Raw genomic sequence first — 23,469 nt, 5'->3', positions numbered from 1 at the left:
GAGGAAATGTGAATTATTATGTGGATTATATTTAAATGGACATTTCTGTAGGGCATGATACATTTTAAGTTAGGGCAAATCTGTCTGAAATGTTAAAGATGTCCTCCCACGATTTTTTTTACTTTTACTGTATAAATAGAGTAAAGTACACACACTAAAGGTAAAAAAATAATTGAGCTAAATAGTGTTTATTTTAGACACACCTGCAAACTTCAACTTCAGTCCGTGATGTCATTGGCATCCCCCTTGCTTAAAGGAGAAATAGAGAATAAAAGAGGAAAGGCCCACCCTCCACTTGACATATCTGGACCACTTATTGAGATGCGCCTTTGTTAAGTAAATCAGGTGTTAAATGGGGTGAATAGAAGACTGGATTCCACAAGTTTTAGAAGCCTTTTTTAACCTTAAAGACACTACACGTTTGCATTTCTTGCAGTGCAAGAAAATTCTCATCAACAAAGGAGTGATCAAACTAAGATCATACATCTGTACGTCTGAAAACGTCTGACAAATTTTGGAGACTTGTTTTTCACTGGCTTTGTTAATAAGTTCAAAGGCTGCAGGTCAAAAGATAGTGTTATAACAAGCGAGAACAGTTCCCAAAAGGCAAGTTGCCAATGGACTAATAGTCTTGCGTTGCCATACCCCCATTCCCTTTAAAAGCATGGCAAGAGAGGTTAAAAATGCAAGTGCTGTGCCACACACACTCTGCCAATCTCCCACTCCTATTCAACCTTTGTCACGGTACCTCCATAATATATGACAGCATAAGAGATGGCCATATACATTATCATCATCATCGCTACTCTATTCTATTAATATCCACTGTGTCCTTCAAGTAGCGGGAATATGACATCACATGAGGGCTGTTTGTCAAGCCGCGTACAACGCCCTAATTGATAAAAACAACGATGCTGCATTTGATCTGTAGAAAACCCGTTTCTAAGGGACTGAAGTGCTAGATAACAAATTGTATGACCCTTAATAGTGTTGTGTTGAGAACTCTTGGAGGAACGCAACAATATGCTCCAGAGGAGGAGGGAGGGGAGGAGGAGGATGAGTGGGTGTTAGTGGTGGTGTCACAGTTCAGCTACTGTGCTTGCACAGTCCCTTAAAAGACATTCGCTTGAAAAATGAGTAAAAGTGGCAATAGTACTGTTTGTACTTTTTGATACGCCGTAGCCAATATACACTTCCTCTTAAAAAGTCAGAATGAATCTAAGATAGTTCAAGAAATAATAATAATTCTATAATTCATTTACGCATTTTTGCAGAGGAGATCTTAGATGTTTGGTGCAGTATTTCTCAAGTATAAAAATGTGCATGAGGACGAGTCATCTCTCATTGAATGACAACAGGCTCTTGATTGAAGAATCCCTACTGTTGACCAATCACTGATGAAGGGGCGTAGACATTGCTTGGGAAAATAAAAGCTGTCTCAGACAGTTGAAAAACACCTTGTCGAGGTCCAAAACTAACAAAAAAGTCAAAATGTCATCATAATATATGCATGAACTGTTCTGAACTGTTTTGTCTGGGAAGCATGCAGAAGCCTTTAGGCTCTCTCTCACTTACTCCCTTTCTCTCTGTCACTTTCTCTCTACTAGTTCTTTCCGTCTCCCTCTTTCTTTGTGTCATTCTTCTCTCTCCACAATTCACTTCACCTGTTTGTCTCTCCTTCTCCCTTTTCGGTGCCTCATTCTCATGTTTCTCTCTCCAATTCCTTTTCCAGTTTGTCTCTCACTTCTCTCTCCCTCCCCCTCCTCCTCTCTTCTTTCTACCCCCTCTCTTTCTTTCTCTTTTCCTCTTTTCTCTCCTTCCCCCTATCCCTCTCTTTCTCTTTCTATCCCTCCCTCCCCCTCCATCTGTGTTAGAAGGGGTGATTAATAGAAGGTGATAAACAAAGTGATGATTCCTCGGCAGCCCTGCAGCTCTCTCTCTCTTGGCAAACCGGGACACTTCAAAATATTGTTTCATGGAAACCAAAGCTCATTAAATGTTGTTTAATGCTGCCGCCGAGCCTAAAGACACTGAAACAGGGCTTATGGGTAATTATGAGGAAGAGGGAGAGTGAGGGAGGGAAAGACTGAGAGAGAGTGTGAATGTGTGAGTGAATTAGGGAGTGAGTGCTGAAGAGAACTGCAGGGACTCACTGGCTGCATTCCAATTCTCCACAAGTGTGCACTCGCTCACTCCCCCTCATGCATTTAAAAGCATTGGAATAGTCCTTACTGGTCCTTGGATTTGTCCATTCCTTTTAAATCCAGGAGGGAGAGTGTACGAGTGTACACTTTGGGAGAGAGGTAGAGAATCGTAATGTAACCACTATATTTTACCACAAGAATTACTGAGATGGCGTGGCTCAATTCTAATGGAACTGTCAATCGAATATTTATCCGCCCGTCATGCCAGGATAGGTCAAGGTTGAGAAATGTATATATTGCGTCACACTTATTAATGTGCAAAGTCACACTTCTTGATTTTAAGACAGGCACGGACTCCAACCGCCAACCACGAAAAAAGTCAGACACCCTCCGTTGGTCCATCAGAACCCAATGAAAATTCCTTTCCCTCTAGGGGAATACCCTTCAAATTAAAGACCCAGATTAATGGACTATTGTCTCTCCACTTTCATTATCACTACCTGATCTTCCTCTTCTTCTAGGGTCGAGGCAGTCCGACTTAAAGAGTCAGCCCTTATTAATAAAGAATTACTTTAAATAAGGTAGAGCTTTAAGAAGTGAGTCGCTAATGCCTTGGATTGGAGGGAGGATCTTTCAGTAGTGTGTCTGGTGTCTGGTCTGGCATCCAGCAGAAAGAGATAGAGGGAGTGGGAGGCAAAGAGAATGAAAGAAAGAGGGAGTGGGAGGGAGAGATGGAAGAACAAACCCTTTTGCAATTCTGTTAGCACAGCTGAAAACTGTTGCTCTGATTAAAGAAGCAATAGAACTGGCCTTCTTTAGACTAGTTGAGTATCTGGAGCATCAGCGGGTTAGATTACAGGCTCAAAATGGCCAGAAACAAAGACATTCTTCTGAAACTCGTCATTATATTTTCAACACTGTGCACTACTCCCTTCATAGAACAGCGCAAACTGTCTCTCAGCGCAAACTGACATTCTTCTGAAACTCGTCATTCTATTTTTGTTCTGAGAAATGAAGGCTATTCCATGCGAGAAATTGCCAAAAACTGAAGATCTCGTACAACACTGTGTACGATTCCCTTCACAGAACAGCACAAACTGGCTCTAACCAGAATAGAAAGAGTGGGAGTCACCGGTGCACAACTGAGCAAGAGGACAAGTACATTAGAGTTTCTAGTTTGAGAAAAATATCCTCAAATGGCAGCTTCATTAAATAGTACCCGCAAAACCCCATGCTCAACATCAACAGTGAAGAGGTGACTCCGGGATGCTGGCCTTCTAGGCCGAAATGCAAAGAAAATGCCATATCTCAGACTGGCCAACAAAAAGAAAAGATTAAGATAAGCAAAAGAACACACACACTGGACAGGAACTCTGCCTAGAAGGCCAGCATCCAGGAAACGCCTCTTCACTGTTGACATTTAGACTGGTGTTTTGCAGGTACTATCTAATGAAGCTGCCAGTTGAGGACTTGTGAGGTGTCTGTTTCTCAAACTACACACTATAATGTACTTGTCCTCTTGCTCAGTTGTGCACCGAGGCCTCCCACTCCTCTTTCTATTCTGGTTAGAGACAGTTTGCGCTGTTCTATGAAGGGAGAAGTGTGTTGAAAATATAATGACGAGTTTCAGAAGAATGTCTTTGTTTCTGGCCATTTTGAGCCTGTAATCGAACCCGCTGATGCGCCAGATACTCAACTAGTCTAAAGAAGGCCAGTTTTATTGCTTCTTTAATGAGCACAACAGTTTTCAGCTGTGCTGACATAATTACAAAAGTGTTTTCTAATGATCAATTAGCCTTTTAAAATTATAAACTTGGATTAGCTAGCACAACCTGCCATTGGAACACAGGACTGATGGTTGTTGATAATGGGCCTCTGTACGCCTATGTAGATATTCCATAAAAATCTGTCATTTACAGCTACAATAGTCATTTACAACATTAACAATATCTACACTGTATTTCTGATCAATTTGATGTTATTTTAATGGACAAAAATGAGATTTTCTTTCAAAAACAAAGACATTTCTAAGTGACCCCAAACTTTCGAACGATAGTGTAGTTGCGGAGAGTCCCTGTAATCCTAGATTCAGATCATTCAGGTGAGAAAAAACATCACCCAGACAGGCCAGTCGTGTGAGAAACTCGTCATCATGCAAGCGGTCAGACAAGTGCAAATTAGGGTCAGTAAAGAAAACTTTAAGCTCGTCTCTCAATAAAAAAAAAAACTGCCAATACTAAGAATATTGCAGATAAATGCAGAGTTCGAGAGGACGAGAGTACTAGAATTAATGATCAACAGGGAATTGTCAATGTAAATAGGAGTTGGGTTTCAGTTCAACATCTGTGGAATATCACTCCTGATTTCAGAGCGACGTGTGCTACGTGTGCCACGTTTTCATTGGTCTGTACAATGAGTCGAGAGTACGATACTTGTTATTTGGCCATTGGCCAAGTTGTACTGCAAGGACTTCTGATTGGTCAACCCCAGGCTGGGGTGGGGGGTTATAAATGGAATCGTGTTCCTTTTTTCGGTGGGGAAAAGCTGAGGACAAGGGAGACTGAACATCTACCTTCCAGCATAACCTCTTGATTTGTCCTTTTTGAATAAACCCATTTTCCTCCCCCTGATTTGCTTTGGAGTTTGTGTTATTGAAGAATAATATAAATTGCTAACAATACTTTGCTCTTTGATAACCAGCGCACTTCTGTATGTTGTAAAACTGTTACATGGTCGCTGCCCACATGATTGCATAATGCAGAAAATACACGAAAGTTCAGGGGCCTTGCTTTAACAAAGTTAACCATTTTCACTGTAGTGTCCAAAACATATTTCAATCAGGCATTCCCTTGGCATACCCCCAGGGGTATGCGTACCCCAGTTTGGGAATACCTGCCCGAATGCATACAAAAATGATTACACACCTCGGCCTAAACATCAGCGCCACAGGAAACTTTCACAAAGATGTGAATGATCTGAGAGACAAGGCAAGATTGGCCTTCTATGCTATCAAAAGGAACATATAATCTGGCACACCAATTAGGATCTGGCTAAGAATACTTGAATCAGTTGTATAACCCATTGCTCTTAATGGTTGTGAGGTCTGGGGTCTGCTCACCAACCAAGAATTCACTAAATGGGACAAACACCAAATTGAAACTGCATGCAGAATTGTAACGTAGACACTGTGAGTCGAGTAGCAGGTGGTAAGTTTAACACAACAAAGAACAATACAACATCGGCGTAGCGCTTTAACATGAAACAGAAGCAATACCGCCTGAGGAATGAACCTAAGCTCCCTTAAAGGGGAGGTAATGAGTGAGGTAATGGAGGTCAGGTGTGTCTCATGATGAAGTGCAGGTGCCCGTAATGATTAATGGCAGGTACACGTAATGATGGTTGCCAGGACCGGTGGTTAGTAAACCGGTGATGTTGGAGGGGAGGAGCGGGTGTAGAAGTGACACGAGTTCTGCAAAAATATCCTGTGTACAATGTAAAACACCAAATAATGCATGCAGAGCAGAATTAGGTCAATACCCGCTAATGATCAACATCCAGAAAAGAGCTGTTAAATTCTACAACCACCTAAAAGGAAGTGATTCCCAAACGTTCCGTAACAAAGCCATTACCTACAGAGAGATGAACCTGGAGAAGAGTCCCCTAAGCAAGCTGGTCCTGGGGCTCCGTATATAAACACAAACAGACCCCACCGAGCCCCAGGACAGCAACACAATTAGACCCAAACAAATCATGAGTAAACAAAAAAGATAATTACTTGACACAATGGAAAGAATTAAATTTAAAAAACTGAGCAAACTAGAATGCTATTTAGTCCTAAACAGAGAGTACACAGTGGAAGAATACCTGACCACTGTGACTGACCCAAAAATAAGGAAAGCTTTGACTATGTACAGACTCAGTGAGCATAGCCTTGCTATGGGTCGCTGTAGGCAGATCTGGCTCTCAAGAGAAGACAGGCTATGTGCACACTGCCCACAAAATGAGGTTGAAACTGAGCTGCACTTCTTAACCTCCTGCCAATTGTATGGCCATATTAGAGACACATAATTCCCTCAGATTACACAGACTCACAAAGAAGTTGAAAACAAATCCAGTTTTGTTTTGTTTTAAAATGTATTTTATATCCTTCAAAGTAGCCAACCTTTGACTTGATGACAGCTTTGCACACTGTTGGCATTCTCTCAACCAGTTTCATGAGGTAGACATCTGGAATGCATTTCAATTAATAGGTGTGCCTTGTTAAAAGTTAATTTGTGGTATTTCTGTCCTTCTTAACAAATCAGTTGTGTTGGGACAAGGAAGGGATGATATACAGAAGATAGCCCTATTTGGTAAAAGACTGAGTCCATAGTATGGCAAGAACAGCTCAAATAAGCAAGGAGAAATGATAGTCCATCATTAAGACATGAAAGTCAGTCAATCCAGAAAATGTCAGGAACTTTGAAAGTTTCTTCAAGTGCAGTCGCAAAAACCATCAAGCGCTATGATGAAACTAGCTCTCGTGTGGACCGCCACAGGAAAGGAAGACCAAGAGTTACCTCTGCTGCAGAAGATTAATTCAATAGAGTTAACTGCACATCACATTGCAGCCCAAATAAATGCTTCACAGAGTTCAAGTAACAGACACATCTCAACATCAACAGTTCAGAGGAGACTGCGTGAATCAGGCCATAATATTAATGGTTGAATTGCTGCAAAGAAACCACTACTAAAGGACCCCCAAAACAAGAAGCTACTTGCTAAGGGCCAAGAAATACAAGCAATGAACTTTAGACTGGTGGAAATCTGTCCTTTGGTCTGATGAGTACAAATGTAAGATTTTTGGTTCCAACCGCCGTGTCTTTGTGAGACGCAGAGTACGTGAACGGATGATCTCCGCATGTGTGGTTCCTATCATGAAGCATGGAGGAGGAGGTGTGATGGAATGGGCATGCTTTGCTGGTGACCTTGTCAGGGGATTTATTTAGAATTCAAGGCACACATAACCAGATTGGCTACCACTGCATTCTGCAGTGATACGCCATCCCATCTGGTTTGTGCTTAGTGGGACTGTCATTTGTTTTTCAACAGGACAATGACCCAACACACATCCAGGCTGTGTAAGGGAGAGTGATGGAGTGCTGCTTCATGGCTGTTGGAAAAGCATTCCAGGTGAAGCTTATTGAGAGAATGCCAAGAGTGTACAAAGCTGTCATCAAGGCAAAGGCTGGCTACTTTGAAGGATATAAAATACATTTTGATTCGTTTAACACATTTTTGGTTACTACATGATTCCATATGTGTTATTTCATGGTTTTGATGTCTTGACTATTATTCTACAATGTAGAAAATAGTAACAATAAAGAAAAACCCTTGAATGAGTAGTTGTGTCCTAACTTTTGACTGGTACTGTACTCCACCCATCCTATACCAAGGTTATCTGGCACACAGTTTTTACTTAATACAGTAGCTATGTTGGTCTATTGTAGATAAAAACAATGTGCATTATTAGATTTTTTTTTTTACCTTTATTTAACTTGGCTTTCAGAACAAATTCTTATTTTCAATGACGGCCTAAGAACAGTGGGTTAACTGCCTTGTTCAGGGGCAGAACGACATATTTTTACCTTGTCAGCTCGGGGATTTGATCTTGCAACCTTTCGGCTACTAGTCCAATGCTCTAACAACTAGGCTACCAGCCGCACCCGTGCATGCAGGTTGCTCAGGATTCAAACCTTCAAAAACAGCTTAATTCATACTCTTCAGTGGAATAATGGACTTTACAGCGTCCTGCTATTAAAATAATGTATATGTGACCCGATTCAGTAAACTAGGCGTATGTCGCAAGTCACGACTTCACAGGAGAGCCGTTTGAACGTAAAAACATTTTTTTTCATCAAAATGCATTTTTTGGCAGAAATGCCTTCTCGAACGTGTGCACTTTCATTAGCCTTAATAACAAACTTGTATGCCATCTGTAAATACGAATACAATTGTTAAATGATGAGCCTTGCTGGTTAAGCCACAGAAAAAGTGAGCAACCTTCCCACTAGCCAGGATTGGCTGAGATAATGAGTGGGCTGGACATGCTGAGAGAGGAGTTCGGATTGGTGTACCATTTTGAAGGCTTCTGTCTATTTGAGCTCGTCAGTCTGTGTTGGTAATCCTGTCGAACGCGGCTTTTTGGGAAATTTATTGTGTAGTGGAGCTGCATAAGTGTTGCTCTCCACTTTCTGGAGGATCAAGTTTTGAAATCAGTGGAATTAGAGTATGATAGCTGATAGATGGAGAAAACACTTGTCTCTGGATTACATCTTCAAACTAAGGGCAATCTTGGTATGGCATTCCTGACAGGGAGACACGTCCATCATGCATGATGATGTATACTGGTAATAATGCATACCTTAAGCTAGCTACATTTTCAGATATTACACGTTTCAAGTTGACAGAAAGTGGTTTCATTTCAAGCTAAAGTGTATTGTTAACTAGATAGCTAACGTTAGCTGGCTGGCTCCCTAGCTGACGTTATTATTCACATCCCTGAGCCGTATTCATGCAGGGTAGTAACGACATGATTTAGCACTGTGTTCATTGGCTCGTTAGCTAACGTTACGTGACGTGTGTGATCTTAAACATTGTTAACCTAGCTAGGTTCATTGTTTACCTAGCTAGCTAGCTACATGTCTTGAGCTTAAGTGTACTGTTAGCTAGCTAACGTTAGCTGGCTGGCTCCCTAGCTTATGTTATTATTCGTATCCCAGAGCCGTTTGCTTTTCTAGTTAGAGACTAATGTTAGCTAGCTAACATTGAACCTGGTTGGTTAGCACCCAGCACTGTCGCATTGTTGGCACACTGCTCATTGTTGTTTAACTAGCTAACGTTAGCTGGCTGGCTCGTTAGCTAATGTTACATGACGTGTGTACAACACCCGTTGAATATGGCCAATGTCAGTATACTTCTGCAAAAAAGCGTAATGAAGTTGTTGCCAGCTGAGCTGGTTAGGCTGTTTTCATGTTATCCATAGGTAAACAAATCATCGGCCGGAGCGTCAAGTGTGCGTTCCGAGAGCGAAACGAGATGGCTGGGGCTAAAGCTTAAGAGGGTGTGAACGATGTTTAATGGGTGTAGACAAAGATGAGCTCTTCACTAGATACCGAAAACATTCAAAGGCCATTTTCTCAAAAGTGAGTTTACAAGTTGATCAACTTTAAAATCAGAAATAATTTCCCATTGTTCCTCAAATGCAGTGTATGATATACCATTTTGTAAAAAACACAATTTCAAATGTTGCTACATAAGACCGACTCCAGGTGGGTAGTCACATATATACACAGACTGTACAAAACATTAGGAACACCTGCTCTTTCCATGACATAGACTGATCAGGTGAATCCAGGTGAAAGCTATGATCACTTATTGATGTCACTTGTTAAATCCACTTCAGTCAGTGTAGCTGAAGGGGAGGAGACAGGTCAAAGAAGGGTTTTTAAGCCTTGAGACATACATTTTGTATGTGTGCCATTCAGATGGTTTATGGGCAAGACAAAATATTTACGTTTCTTTGAACGGGGTATGGTAATAGGTGCCAGGCGCAAGTGTGTCAAGAACTGCAACGCTGCTGTTTTTTTCACGCTCAACAGTTTTCCGTGTGTATCAAGAATGTTCTACCACCAAAAGGACATCAAGCCAATTTGACACAACTGCTGCAGGATTATTTTCCTCCTGCAACAAAATGGGTCATATTAAGAGCCGACATCTGTACTATCCTTGTGAGGACTTCTGGTCTCCACAAGGATTGTAAAACCAAAAACACACACACACACACCACACACACACACACCCTCCACACCCATAAATCACCAGGGCCCGGTTGTTGACGTAGACGAAGTGTGCCATGAGATCTATACACTTGATAAACCCATCCGATAGCACGCACTATGATGAACCACTTCCCAAGTGACTGATTGCGTCACACCCCCTCTCGTAAATCACCCAGCGACACCACCTCTGGCCCCTTCTCTTACCACCACCACCCTGCCCTTGAGAAGTACACAGACACACATGCAGGAACACATACACACACCCACAAACTGACAGACAAACTGTACACACGCATGTGCGCACACACACACAAACACACACACATGCACGTACACATACAGATGGGGTGTATCTGAAACACTCTCTACAAGTGGAGTGTGGTGGAGGTGGGCTTTTGACAGAGGAGAGACAAAGCTTATGGTTCTGATACTGATAGTTTTCCCACTATCTATCTATGTCATTGTGCTTATTGTCATCTATTGTCCAGTCCTAGTTTGACAATGATATAGTAAGCATGCCAACTTTTCCCTGGCAAGGTAGACATTCATACATGTGTCTCACGACAGCAACTAGGGCTATGCCAGTTTGCCCTGTGTGTGTGTATGTGTGCATGTGTGCATGTGAGTTCGTGCATGCGTTAATGTGTGCCACGTGCGTAAGAGCATGTATGTCTGTCTGCCTGTGTGTGTGGTTGTGCCTGTGTGTATGTACTGTATGTACATGCTTCTGCAGGCATGTATGTATATTTGTGAGTTTGTGCATGCATGTGTGTGTGTTTGCATGCATGCATGTGCATGTGTGTGTGTGTGTGTGTGCGCATGTGCGTGTATGCACGCGCCCATGTGTGTGAAGCTGAGTCGGCTGTGGCATCATCTGTGCCAGGTGGAGTGTGTGGAAGGGTGAGGTCGGCAAGGCCACCTGGTGAGGGGAGCAGTGTAGGGTAGTGTGTGCCAGCTGTGCCATTCTTGGTGATGTGCCGGGGAGCAGTTCAGAGCAGTTGTCCCTGATGCGACATGGGCAGAGAGAAAAGCGCTGACACACACACATGTGCACAAATACAGATGAGCATTCAGTCAACCACTCATTCATTCACCTCACTCACTCACTCAAACACACAGACCCCTCACTGTTGCATGAACCCATATATTACAATAGCATTTCAACACTGACCCTAACAACCTCACAAATGGCAAAAATTCAAAATGGTGCTAACAACATTAGGGCCCGGACTAGGACTGCCATAGATTGGGAGTAAGGCCCTGTGATACTAGCCTCCTGTCAGGGGATGTACTTGTACGTCAAGCTGCCTCACACTACAGAAACAGTATGGCTTGGACAACGCTACTTACTCTTTCTTCTGAACTGATGTGGCTCAGGTACTCACCGATGTGCTTGCCCTTCATGTGGTAGAAGAATGAGACACAGTAGGGGAGACGACCGGAGCCCTTGGGGCCTCTGGCAGCAGTAACGTTGAAGAGAGGGGACAGGAGACGGGCATTGTCCCCAGCGACCCGGGGACGAGAGGCCTCGATGTACATGTAGTAACCTAGAAGGGGGAGAGGGGAGGGAGAGACACATGTGGTTAGAGTCAGTGGTTTTGGTCCCATTTTACATTTGGGTTTATTTGTAAATCCTGGTGAATTCTGCATGCCGCAAATAGGTATGACAGTTGTAAGTGCTATGAAATAATGTGTACCTATGTTGCTCAACACAAGTGCCAAAGAAAACGCCATCCCTCTTTGTGACTGCAGCATCAGAGATATCACATCGCTGGGCATTTTAATTATGGCCATCTGTGGTACCGTCTGTAGATGATGTGTTAATCTCACATATAAAAATTTATATTCTGTTAGCTCTTCTGCTAATTCTGTCCTAATCTTGTAATTGCGGCCAAAGCATAAATTGGAGGGGAAAAAAACACTTCAAAAACCTTGTATCTCAAACAGACCATTAAAAAAATGCTTGCTATTTCCTCATGTATACTGAACAAAAATATAAACGCAACATGTAAAGTGTTGGTCCCATGTTTCATGATCTGAAATAAAGAATCCCAGAAATGTTCCATACGCATAAAAAAAATATTTCTCTCAAAGTTTGTTCACAAATCTGTTTACATCCCTCTTAGTGAGCATTTCTCCTTTGCCAAGATAATCCATAAAATAAAAGGCCACTTTAAAATGTGCAGTTTTGTCATGCGACACAATGCCACAGATGTCTCAAGTTTTGAGGGAGAGTGCAATTGACATACTGACTACAGGAATGTCCACCAGAGCTGTTGCCAGATAATTGACTGTTCATTTCTCTACCATAAGCTACCTCCAACATCGTTTTAGAGCATTTGGTATTACATCCAACCAGCCTCACAACTGCAGACCGGATGTAACCACGCCAACACAGGACCTCCACATCCGGCTTCTTCACCTGCGGGATCGAGGGGAGGAGGTGCTGAGGAGTATTTATGTCTGTAATTAAGCCCTTTTGTGGTGAAAAACTAATTCTGATTGGCTGGGCCTGGCTCCCCATTCGGTGGGCCTGGCTGCCAAGTGGGTGGGCATATGCCCTCCCAGGCCCACCCATGGCTGCACCCCTGCCCAGTCATGTGAAATGCATAGATTAGGGCCTAATTCATGTATTTTGAAGTACTGATTTCCTTATATGAACAGTAACTCAGTAAAATCTTTGAAATTCTTGCATGTTGCATTTATATTTTTGTTCAGTATAGTATGATATAATACTCCTGAGGATGAGCTGGCCAATCAGTGGTCTAGAGGAGGATGAGCTGGCCAATAAGTGGTCTACTCGCATGAATATTTTTAATGACCGGTATGCACACAGCCAATACAATGCAGGAGTGGCTTCGGGACATGTCTCTGATGTCCTTGAGAAGCCCAGACTTGAACCCGATCGAACATCTCTGGCGAGACCTGAAAATAGCTGTGCAGCGATACTCCCCATCCAACCTGACAGAGCTTGAGAGGGTCTGCAATGAACAAAATACAGTTGTGCCAAGCTTGTAGCATCATAACAGAAAATACTTGATCCTATAATCGCTGCCAAAGGTGCTTCAACAAAGTACTGAGTAAAGGGTCTGAATAGTTATGTAAATGTGATCAAGGCAAAGGGTGGCTACTTTGAAGAATCTCAAATATAAAATATATTTTGATTTGTTTAACACTTTTTTGGTTACTACATTATTCCATATGTCTTATTTAATAGTTTTGATGTCTTCACTATTATTACACAATGTAGAAAATACAAATTAAGGAAAATCCTGGAATGGGTAGGTGTGTCCAAACTTTTGACTGGTACTGTGTATATATAAATATAAAATAAAAAAATGTATACACTATATATACACCACTTCAAATGATCGGATTCAGCTTTTTCAGCTACACACGCTGCTGACAGGTCTATAATATCGAGCACGCAGCCATGCAATCTACATAGCTAAACATTTGCAGAAGATTTGACCCGTACTGAAGAGCTCAGTTTCTGTCAACGTGGCACCGTCATAGGATGCCACCTTTTCTACAAGTCAGTTCATCAAATTTCTGCCCTGCTAGTGCCGCCCAGGTCAAATGTAAGTGCTGTTATTGTGAAGTGGAAACGTCTAGGAGAAACAATGGCTCAGCCGCAAAGTGGTAGGCTACACAAACTCACAGAGTGTGACCGCCGAGCACTAAAGCTCGTAAAAATTGTCTGTACCACTCACTACTGAGTTCCAAACTGTCTCTGTAAGCAACGTCAGCACAAGAACTGTTCGTCGGGAGCTTCGTGAAATGGGTTTCCATGGCCGAGCAGCCGCACACAAGCCTAAAATTACCATGCACAATGCCAAGCGTCAGCCGGAGTGGTGTAAAGCTTTCTGTCATTGGACTCTGGAGCAGTGGAAACACGTTCTCTGGAGTGATGAATCACACTTCATCATTTGGCGGATGCCAGGAGAACACTACCTGCCCGAATGAATAGTGGCAACTGTAAAGTTTGGTGGAGGAATAATAATGGTCTGGGGCTGTTTTTCATGATTCGGGCTAGGTCCATTAGTTCCAGTTAAGGGAAATCTTAATGCTACAGCATACAATGACATTCTAGAGGAGTCTGTGCTTCGGACTTTGTGTTAACAGTTTGGGGAAACCCCTTTCCTGTTTCAGCATGACAATGCCCCCGAGCACAAAGCGAGGTCCATACAGAAATGGTTTGTCAAGATCGGTGTGGAATAACTTGACTGGCCTGCACCTCAACCCCATTGGACACCTTTGGGATGAATTGGAACGCCAACTAATTATGGCTGGCATTGGTTATATCAATCTGCTACAATATCAATGTTGCCAGCTAAGTTTTATGAGGGGATAGTCAGCCTAAAAGGCTATCTGAATGTGCACATGATGGAAGTAAAAAAAAAATATGCACCGAATGTCATGTGACTAAAACTAGAAATAAGTTGTCCAGAGATTAAGTCGACTGATAATAACTACAACTAACGAAAAAAGTAGCTGCCAAAATTAACACTGCTTAAAACTTCTTGTCAATAGAAGTTTTCACTTTGGAAAAAATCGTGCCCAAATGAAACGGTCACGTACTCTTTTCTAGATCATACAATATGCATATTATTATTACTATTGGATAGAAAACACTCAAGTTTCTAAAACTGTTTGAATTATATCTGTGAGTAAAACAGAACTCATTTTGCAGCAAACTTCCATACAGGAAGTGAAAAATCTGAAAACGAGGCTCTGTTTCAGGGCCTGCCTATTCAACTGGCTTTTATTTATCGATATGCATGCACTTCATAAGCCTTCCACTAGATGTCAACAGGCAGTGGAAGGTGGAATGGGGTGTCTAGCTTGATCTGAGGCCGAACAAGAGCTTTTGGAGTGACAGGTATTCGAAGGCGCGCGGCGGAGCTCGACATTGTCTTCTGAAAAGCGTTCGGTTTACACGGCGAATATCTCCGGCTCTGATTTTATTTGATACATATGATAATAACATCATAAAGTAGGTTTTTTCAACTGAGTTTTATCAGTTTATTCAACGTTTATTGGGACTTTTGGAGTTTTCTGTTCTTTGCGTCAAGAGAGGATGGGAATGTTAGCAACCTTGGCTAGCATTGTGGCGCGAATTCGACAGAATAAATGGACATTCTAAAACCAAACAACGATTTATTCTGGACCAAGGACTCTGTACAACATTCTGATGGAAGCTCAGCAAAAGTAAGAAAACATTTATGATGTTATTTCGTATTTCTGTGTAAAATGTTGACTCCTATTCTCCGCAGCGGTTGCATTAAGAACCAGTGTTTCATTTGCCATACAACAAGTATTTTTATGTAAAGTTTATGATGAGTTCTTTGGTCAGATTAGGTGAGTGTCCAAAATATCTCCGGAGATTCTGATGAATCGATGCTACGTATTTACAATGTATAATCAGGATTTGTAGCTCTAAATATGCACATTTTCGAACAAAACATAATTGTATTGTATAACATGATGTTTTAAGACTGTCATCTGATGAATTTGTTCAAGGTTAGTGATTATTTTGATCTCTATTTTGTTCGGTTTGTGCAAGCTATTTTTGCGGGGAGTAAATTGCGTTGTGTGTTTGGCTACTGCAGTGAGCTAATAGAAATATATATTGTGTTTTCGCTGTAAAACACTTAAAAAATCGGAAATATTGGCTGGATTCACAAGATGTTTATCTTTCATTTGCTGTACACCATGTATTTTTCATAAATGTTTTATGATGAGTATTTATATATTTCACGTTGCTCTCTGTAATTATTCTGGCTGCTTTGGTGCTATTTGTGATTGTGGCTGCAATGTAAAACTATGATTTATACCTCAAATATGCACATTTTCGAATAAAACATAAATGTATTGTATAACATGTTATAAGACTGTCATCTGATGAAGTTGTTTCTTGGTTAGTGACTAATTGTATCTCTATTTTGTCGGTTTTGTGAAAGCTACCTATGCGGTGGAAACATGGTGAAAATATGCGGTTGTGTGTTTGGCTATTGTGGTTAGCTAATAGAAATACATATTGTGTTTTCGCTGTAAAACATTTTAAAAAATCGGAAATAATGGCTGGATTCACAAGATGTTTATCTTTCATTTGCTGTATTGGACTTGTGATTTCATGAAAATTATATTATATGATACCCCTAGGCTATGCTAGTCAGCTTTTTTGATGAGGAGGATCCCGGATCCCGGATGGGTATTAAGTAAAGGTTTAAAGGAATGTGTGTACATTCCAGTAACATACCTTCTTTGTTTCCACTCCTGTCCATCTCTGGGCCGGTATTGGACGAGCGCTTGGGGTTCTGGGTCAGGTGGTTCTGTCTAGTCCAATCAAACTTGTCGCCCCGGTCCTGGGAGAAACCACAGATGCGCTCGTCCTCAAAGCCACAGACGTGGTCTGTTGAGAGAGAGAGAGAGATAGAGAGAGTGTGAGAGCGAAGGGGATATAGAAAGAGCGAGAATACAGAGGTTGAAGAGGATGAGCAATAACATTGATAGCGACAGATACACAAAGAAGAGAGGAAAAAGAGGCAGAGGAAATAGGGAAGAGTGAGGGATCAAAGAGAGAAGAGAGACAAAATTGCGACACATTACCAAGACATGGTGAAAAAGAGGGAGAGAGGGTATGAAAAGAAAGGACAAAATAAAATATTATATAGGTGGGGAGAGTGAGAGGAGAGACAAAGTTTGAAGTTTTAAAATGACCAGTGAATCACTTCAAGAACCTCTTTGCATTCCAGTAACAATTCTCTGTTTGCTTCATCTCTGAATCACCCAAACTAACTAAAACGTAATACTATCCTCCAACTTTTCCACAAGGTTCCTACCTACCACAACCATCACATCAATTTCAACCCATTACACATAGCCACTGCTGGCTGTGGTATTCACTAAGCATTGTCAATGGAATGTGATTGACAATGACTATGATACATTGCAATTAGGCACTCCATTTATGCTCTACAGCAATAATACCCATCAAAAGCGTTAACACTGCTACATGTTAAACAGGCACACACGCTCACACAAACACATACTCATACAAATTACGCTAGCCACACACTGTCAGCCGTTGACTGTAGGTACATTCCAAATTTGCACCATATTCCCTACATAGTGCACTACTTTTGAACAGGGCCCTTGTCAAATGTAACGCACTAAATAGGGGATTTGGGATGAAGCCTGTACCCCATTCACATTGGTGTTATCACAGAAACATAATCTATTATGATTCATGTCCCACTCAGCGACGTACGTGCACTTCCTCAATTTGTTTTCTGTTGTTCTCCAATCTGCGTGGTTGGAGAAAATGTGATTTTAATTGCGCTCGTTTGGCGTCACTCTCCACTTCCCCTGCCTGAGCGGCGGTGCAAGGCGTAATTGAACCAAATTGCCTGACGAGATGAGAGAAACAGAGAGAAGGCGAAGTGGGGGAAAAAAAAGGAAGAGTGAAAGAAAATGGGGGGGTAAGAAATAAAGATATTCTTACCTGAAGGTCTTGGGTAAATGTAGGCTGTAAAAAAGTAAATACACATAGATTATCACTATATCCTTTTACATAACTGTAGTAGCACTCAAAATAAATGCCAAAATGAACACAAAAAGGGCCTACTTGGTCAGTTATTGATTATTATTATTAGTATCATCAGAGTGGCCACTTTGGCTCCAGGCGCAAGCAAGTTACTACTCACGCTCTGAGTACTGGATGGTGCGACTGACATAGTCTCCGGTGCTGTAGGTGGTGATGGGGGCCAGGCGGATCTCATAGGAGACGGGGATCTTCAGGTCAGTCAGGGTGTAGGACATGAGGCCGCCCTTCACGGGCTCCTTCTTGTCAATCTGCTTGGAGAACATGTTCATCTGGTTCATCTTGTCATTCTGCTTAATCTGGGGGAAACAGAGAGAGGGATAGAAAAGAGGGGAATGGTGAGAAATGGGACCCAACGAGAGAGAGAGAGGGAGAGAGAGAGAGAGACTGTCCACACAAGGAAAAGGGCTATGTTAGGGGTTGTTGTTTCATCAGACCAGAGGACATTTCTCCAAAAAGTACCATCTTTGTCCTCATGTGCAGTTGCAAACTGTAGTCTGGCTTTTTTAATGGTGATTTTGGAGCAGTGGCTTCTTCTTTGCTGAGCGGCCTTTCAGGTTATATCGACTCGTTTTACTGTGGATATAGATACTTTGGTAGCTGTTTCCTCCAGCATCTTCACTTCTTATTTTTACTCGTTATAGTTATTTGTTATTCACTGTGTATCTATTCCTCGTGTCACTATTTCAATTTTCATTCAAAAGTATATCTTTAACTCTGCATTGTTGGAAAAGAACTCATAAGTAAGCAATTCACTGTTAGTCTACAACTGTTATTTATGAAGCATGTGACAAATAAAGTCAGATTTGACACACACACACAAATGTTAGCATCCTCATGTTTCAGGGTCTGAAAGGCTTATTTCATGTAATTTTATTGCATTTATTCATTTTATTAAAACATACATTTCAAGGGGTCAAATATGATATATTGAATCACATATTGTGCTGTCATTTAAGCTAGGTGTGCGTCACTTAGAACAAAATAATACAGAATAATGTTTTGCCATTTAGCCGAGGTACAAAATGACGTTCAGTCATGCATGCATACATTTTTCCCCATGGGTGGCCCCAGTAGGAATCAAACCCATGACCCTTGGCATTGCAAGAGCCATGCTCTACTGAATGAGCCACACAGGACCACAGTTAATTATGTGTGTGCACATACACATGTTAGTTAATTATGTTTATATTTCTCAATATGCATTGCACAGTATATGCATAATCATATGAACGTAATGTCAATGTATTATGTACGTGGAAGTACTGTATATGACAGTTTGTTAATGCATGTCTTTGTCCATGTGTTGTTGTGCTTGTTTAAGTACTTACAAATATAGGATCTTAATTTGAGACCTCTTTTATTGCTGCGAATTTTCCTGCACGGCAGTAAATGCTAATTTGTAGTGTATTTGAGGTTTAAAAAGCATTCTAAAGTTTATAATTTCCACTTTAAAATGTCACACTTGATTTGCACTAATGAAAAAATGCATCAACCCCTACAAAAAATGTCCATCAATTATATTCCACATAATAATTAACATTTCCTGTCGCTGCAAGATTATTTTCTTGATGTAGCAAATGGGTTCAAATCAAGATCCTACATCTGTAGGGGTGGCTGTGGGAGTGTGGCATCCCTGCAATCCTGAATACTTGACAATAATTCACTGAGTCTAGAAAACATTGGAAACACTTTCCTAATATTGAGTTGCATCCCCTTCTGCCCTGGACTATACAAGGTGTCGAAAGCGTTCCACAGAGAATCTGGCCAATGTTGACTCCAATGCTTCCCACAGTTGTCAAGTTCGATGGATGTCCTTTGAGTGGTGGAACATTGTTGAAACACACGGGCAACTGTTGAGCGTGAAAAACCCAGCAGTATTACAGTTCTTGACACACTCAAACCGGTGCGCCTGGCACCTACTACCATACCCCGTTCGAGGGCACTTAAACATATTTTGTCTTGCCCATTAACCCTCTGAAATGCACACATACACAATCCATGTCGCAATTATCTCAAGGCTTAAAAAGCCGTCTTTAACCAGTCACCTCCCCGTCATCTATAATGACTGAAGCGGATTTAACGAGTGACATCAATAAAAGATCATAGCTTTTACATGAATTCACCTGGTCAGCAGTCTATGTTATGGAAAGAGCAGGTGTTCCTAATGTTTTGTGTATATCCTCCTTAAAGCTGGAATCCATAGCGGTGAACCTGCCACGTCCATTTCCGATATTACAACAACAAACACAGTTTTTTTCACAGGGACATCACTGCACATCATTGCACGCGTGATAGAACAACAAAGTTTGAATTGAAATTTGATAGATGGCGCCAGAGAGGAAGGCTGCCATTTTATTGGCTCTTAACCAACCGTGCTATTTTGTTTGTTTTTTGGCAATGTTTGTAACTTATTTTGTACATAATGTTGCTGCAACCGTCTCTTATGACCGAAAAGAGCTTCTGGACATCAGAACAGCGATGACTCAACTCGAATTCGACAAATACTTTTTCTTTAATGAGTCGGACGGGAAAGATATACTACAAACACCCGAATAGGCCCTCATCCCCTTCATTCGCTGGAGAAAGAAACTGAGATTTTGCGGAACGAGATCGGGGTGCCTTGTGAGGATCAGGCGACAAGTGGCTAATCTGCCTTTGCCATTCGTACTGTTAGCTAACGTTCAATCGCTGGAAAGGAGATGGGATGAACTGAAAACACATATATCATACCAACGGGACATTAAAAACTGTAATCTTATGTTTCACAGAGTCGTGGCAGAACGACGACACAGCTGGCGGGATATACACTGTATCGGGTAGGATAGAACAGCAGCCTCTGGTAAGACATGGGGTGGGGGCCTATGTATATATTGTCAGCAACAGTTGGTGCATGATATCTAAGGAAGTCTTGAGGTTTTGCTGGACTGAAGTAGAGCATCTCATAATAAGCTTTAGACCACACAATACACCTAGAGAGTTTATCTGTATTTTTCGTAGCTGTCTACATACCACCACACTCAATGAGATGTATACTGCCATAAGCAAACAGGAAAACGCTTATCCGCTCTTGGTGGCCCGGGGACTTTAATGCAGGGAAACTTAAATCAGTTTTACCAAATTTCTATCAGCATGTTAAATGTGCAACCAAAGGGAAAAAACTCTAGACGACCTTTACTCCACACACAGAAATGCGTACAAAGCTCTGCCTCGCCCTCCATTTGGCAAATATGACCATAATTCTATCCTCCTGATTCCTGCTTACAAGCAAAAATGAAAGCAGGAAGCACCAGTGACTCGGTCTATAAAAAAGTGGTAAGATGAAGCTGATACTAAACTGCTGGACTGTTTTGCTAGCACAGACTGGAATATGTTCCGCGATTCTTCCGATGGCATTGAGGAGTTCACAACATCAGTCACTGGCTTCATCAATAAGTGCATCGATGATGTCTGTCCAACAGTGACCGTACGTACATACCCCAACCAGAAGCCATGGATTACAGGCAACATTCGCAATGAGCTAAAGGGTAGAGCTGCCGCTTTCAAGGAGCAGGACTCTAACCCGGAAGCTTATAAGAAATCCCGCTATTCCCTCCGACAAAACATCAAACAGGCAAAGCGACAATACAGAACTAAGATCGAATCGTACTACACCGGCTCCGTACTACAGCTGAGAGCTGCCCAGTGACACGAGCCTACCAGACGAGCTAAATAACTTCTATGCTCGCTTTCGAGGCAAGTAACACTGAAACATGCATGAGTGCATCAGCTGTTCCGGATGACTGTGTGATCACACTCTCAGCAGCCGATGTGAGTAAGACTTTAAACAGGTCAATATTCACAAGGCCGCAGGGCCAGATGGATAACCAGGACGTGTGCTCTGAGCATGAACTGAACAACTGGCAAGTGTCTTCACTGACATTTTCAACCTTTCCCTGTCTGAGTCTGTAATACCAACATGTTTCAAGCAGACCACCATAGTCCCTGTGCACAATAGCACTAAGGTAACCTGCCTAAATGACTACCGACCCATAGCACTCACGTCTGTAGCCATGAAATGCTTTGAAAGGCTGACCAGGGCTCACAACACCATTATCCCAGAAACCCCAAACCCACTTCAATTTGCATACCGCCCAAACAGATCCACAGAGGATGCAATCTCTATTGCACTCCACACTGCCCTTTCACACCTGGACAAAAAGAACACCTATTGGAGAATGCTATTCAATAACTACAGCTCAGCGTTCAACACCAGAGTGCCCTCAAAGCTCATCACTAAGCTATGGACCCTGGGACCACCTCCCTCTGCAACTGGATCCTGGACTTCCTGACGGGCCGCCCCAGGTCGTATGGGTAGGTAACTACACATCCGCCATGGTGATCCTCAACACGGGGGCCCCTCAGGGGTGCGTGCTCAGTCCCCTCCTGTACTCCCTGTTCACTCATGACTGCACAGCCAGGCACGACTCCAACACCATCATCAAGTTTGCAGATGACACAACAGTGGTAGGCCTGATCACCGACAACAATGAGACAGCCTATAGGGAGGAGATCAGAGACCTGACCGTGTGGTGCAAGAACAAGAACCTCTCGCTCAACGTGATCAAGACAAAGGAGATGATTGTGGACTACAGGAAAAGGAGGACCGAGCACGCCCCCATTCTCATCTACGGGGCTGTAGTGGAGCAGGTTGAGAGCTTCAAGTTCCTTGGCGTCCACATCACCAACAAACTAACATGGTCCAAGCACACGAAGAGGGCACGAAAAACCTATTCCCCCTCCGCAGACTGAAAATATTTGGCATGGGTCCTCAGATCCTCAAGAGTAACAGCTGCACCATCGAGAGCATCCTGACGAGTTGCATCACTGCCTGTTATGGCAACTGCTCGGCCTCCGACCGCAAGGCACTACAGAAGGTAGTGCGTACGGCCAAGTACATCACCTGGGCCAAGCTTCCTGCCATCCAGGACCTCTATATCAGTCTGTGTCAAAGGAAGATCCTAAAATTTGCAAAGAATCCAGCCATTCTAGTCATAGACTGTTCTCTCTGCTACCGCACGGCAAGTGGTACCGGAGCGCCAAGTCTAGGTCCAAGAGGCTGCTAAACAGCTTCTACCCCCAAGCCATAAGACTCCTGAACATCTAATCAAATGGCTATCCAGACTATTTCCATTGCCCCCCCCTCTTCTACGCTGCTGCTACTCTCTGTTATTATCTATGCATACATAGTCACTTTAACTCTACCTACATGTATATATTCCCTCGACACCGGTGCCCCTGCACATTGACTCTGTACCGGTACCCCCTGTATATAGCCCCGTTATTGTTATTTACTGCTGCTCTTTAATAATTTATTATTATTTTTTCTAACTTTATTTTCAGGTATTTTCTTAAAATTCCATTTTTGTAAGTAAACACTTCACTGTAAGGCCTACACATGTTGTATTCGGCGCATGTGACAAATACAATTTGATTTGAGTATGTACTACGATTTTGTTTACCATGATGCTGGATGCTCATCTCCTCAAAACAATAACAAATGCGGCCGGGGCAGCTAGTGGCACTGTTTTGCGAGGGATCGATGTCTCTGAATCCAGGGGGGATGCAGCCACTCACAGATGCCACACACACACACACACAAACACACACAAACAGTTAACCCCCACGGTGGGGTCAAACACATTTGTTATAAATGTAATTATGTATCATGATAAAGGCCAGCTATGAGACCCCGGCATTAAGGAACAAGGCCACGGCAACGCATTAGGCACATCACTTCAAACTAACACACCAACACTGGTAAAGGTGTGTGTGTGTGTGTTAGTGTGGGTGTGTGTGGGTGTATGCACACTCTCTTTGTAATGTGTACACCACTCTATATCTCTAGTACATGCCATTA

At 42.3% G+C, this 23,469-nt stretch overlaps 1 protein-coding gene across 1 annotated transcript in view; it reads right to left on the bottom strand.

The window, feature by feature from the left end:
* LOC139562913 (MAM domain-containing glycosylphosphatidylinositol anchor protein 1) overlaps positions 1–23,469 on the bottom strand; it is a 407,306-nt gene that overhangs the window by 47,135 nt on the left and 336,702 nt on the right. Inside the window, exons 13-16 of the mRNA XM_071381072.1 lie at positions 17,674–17,869; positions 17,472–17,495; positions 16,227–16,379; positions 11,350–11,511 (exon numbers count right to left, since the gene is read on the bottom strand). Coding sequence (XP_071237173.1) covers positions 11,350–11,511; positions 16,227–16,379; positions 17,472–17,495; positions 17,674–17,869 — 535 coding nt within the window. The remainder of the gene's footprint in view (positions 1–11,349; positions 11,512–16,226; positions 16,380–17,471; positions 17,496–17,673; positions 17,870–23,469) is intronic.

This window comes from Salvelinus alpinus, chromosome 33, assembly GCF_045679555.1.
Source record: "Salvelinus alpinus chromosome 33, SLU_Salpinus.1, whole genome shotgun sequence".
NCBI classification, from domain to species: domain Eukaryota; kingdom Metazoa; phylum Chordata; class Actinopteri; order Salmoniformes; family Salmonidae; genus Salvelinus; species Salvelinus alpinus.
The sequence above is the reverse complement of the archived record's forward strand: the minus strand, read 5'-3'. Positions and strand labels throughout refer to the sequence as shown.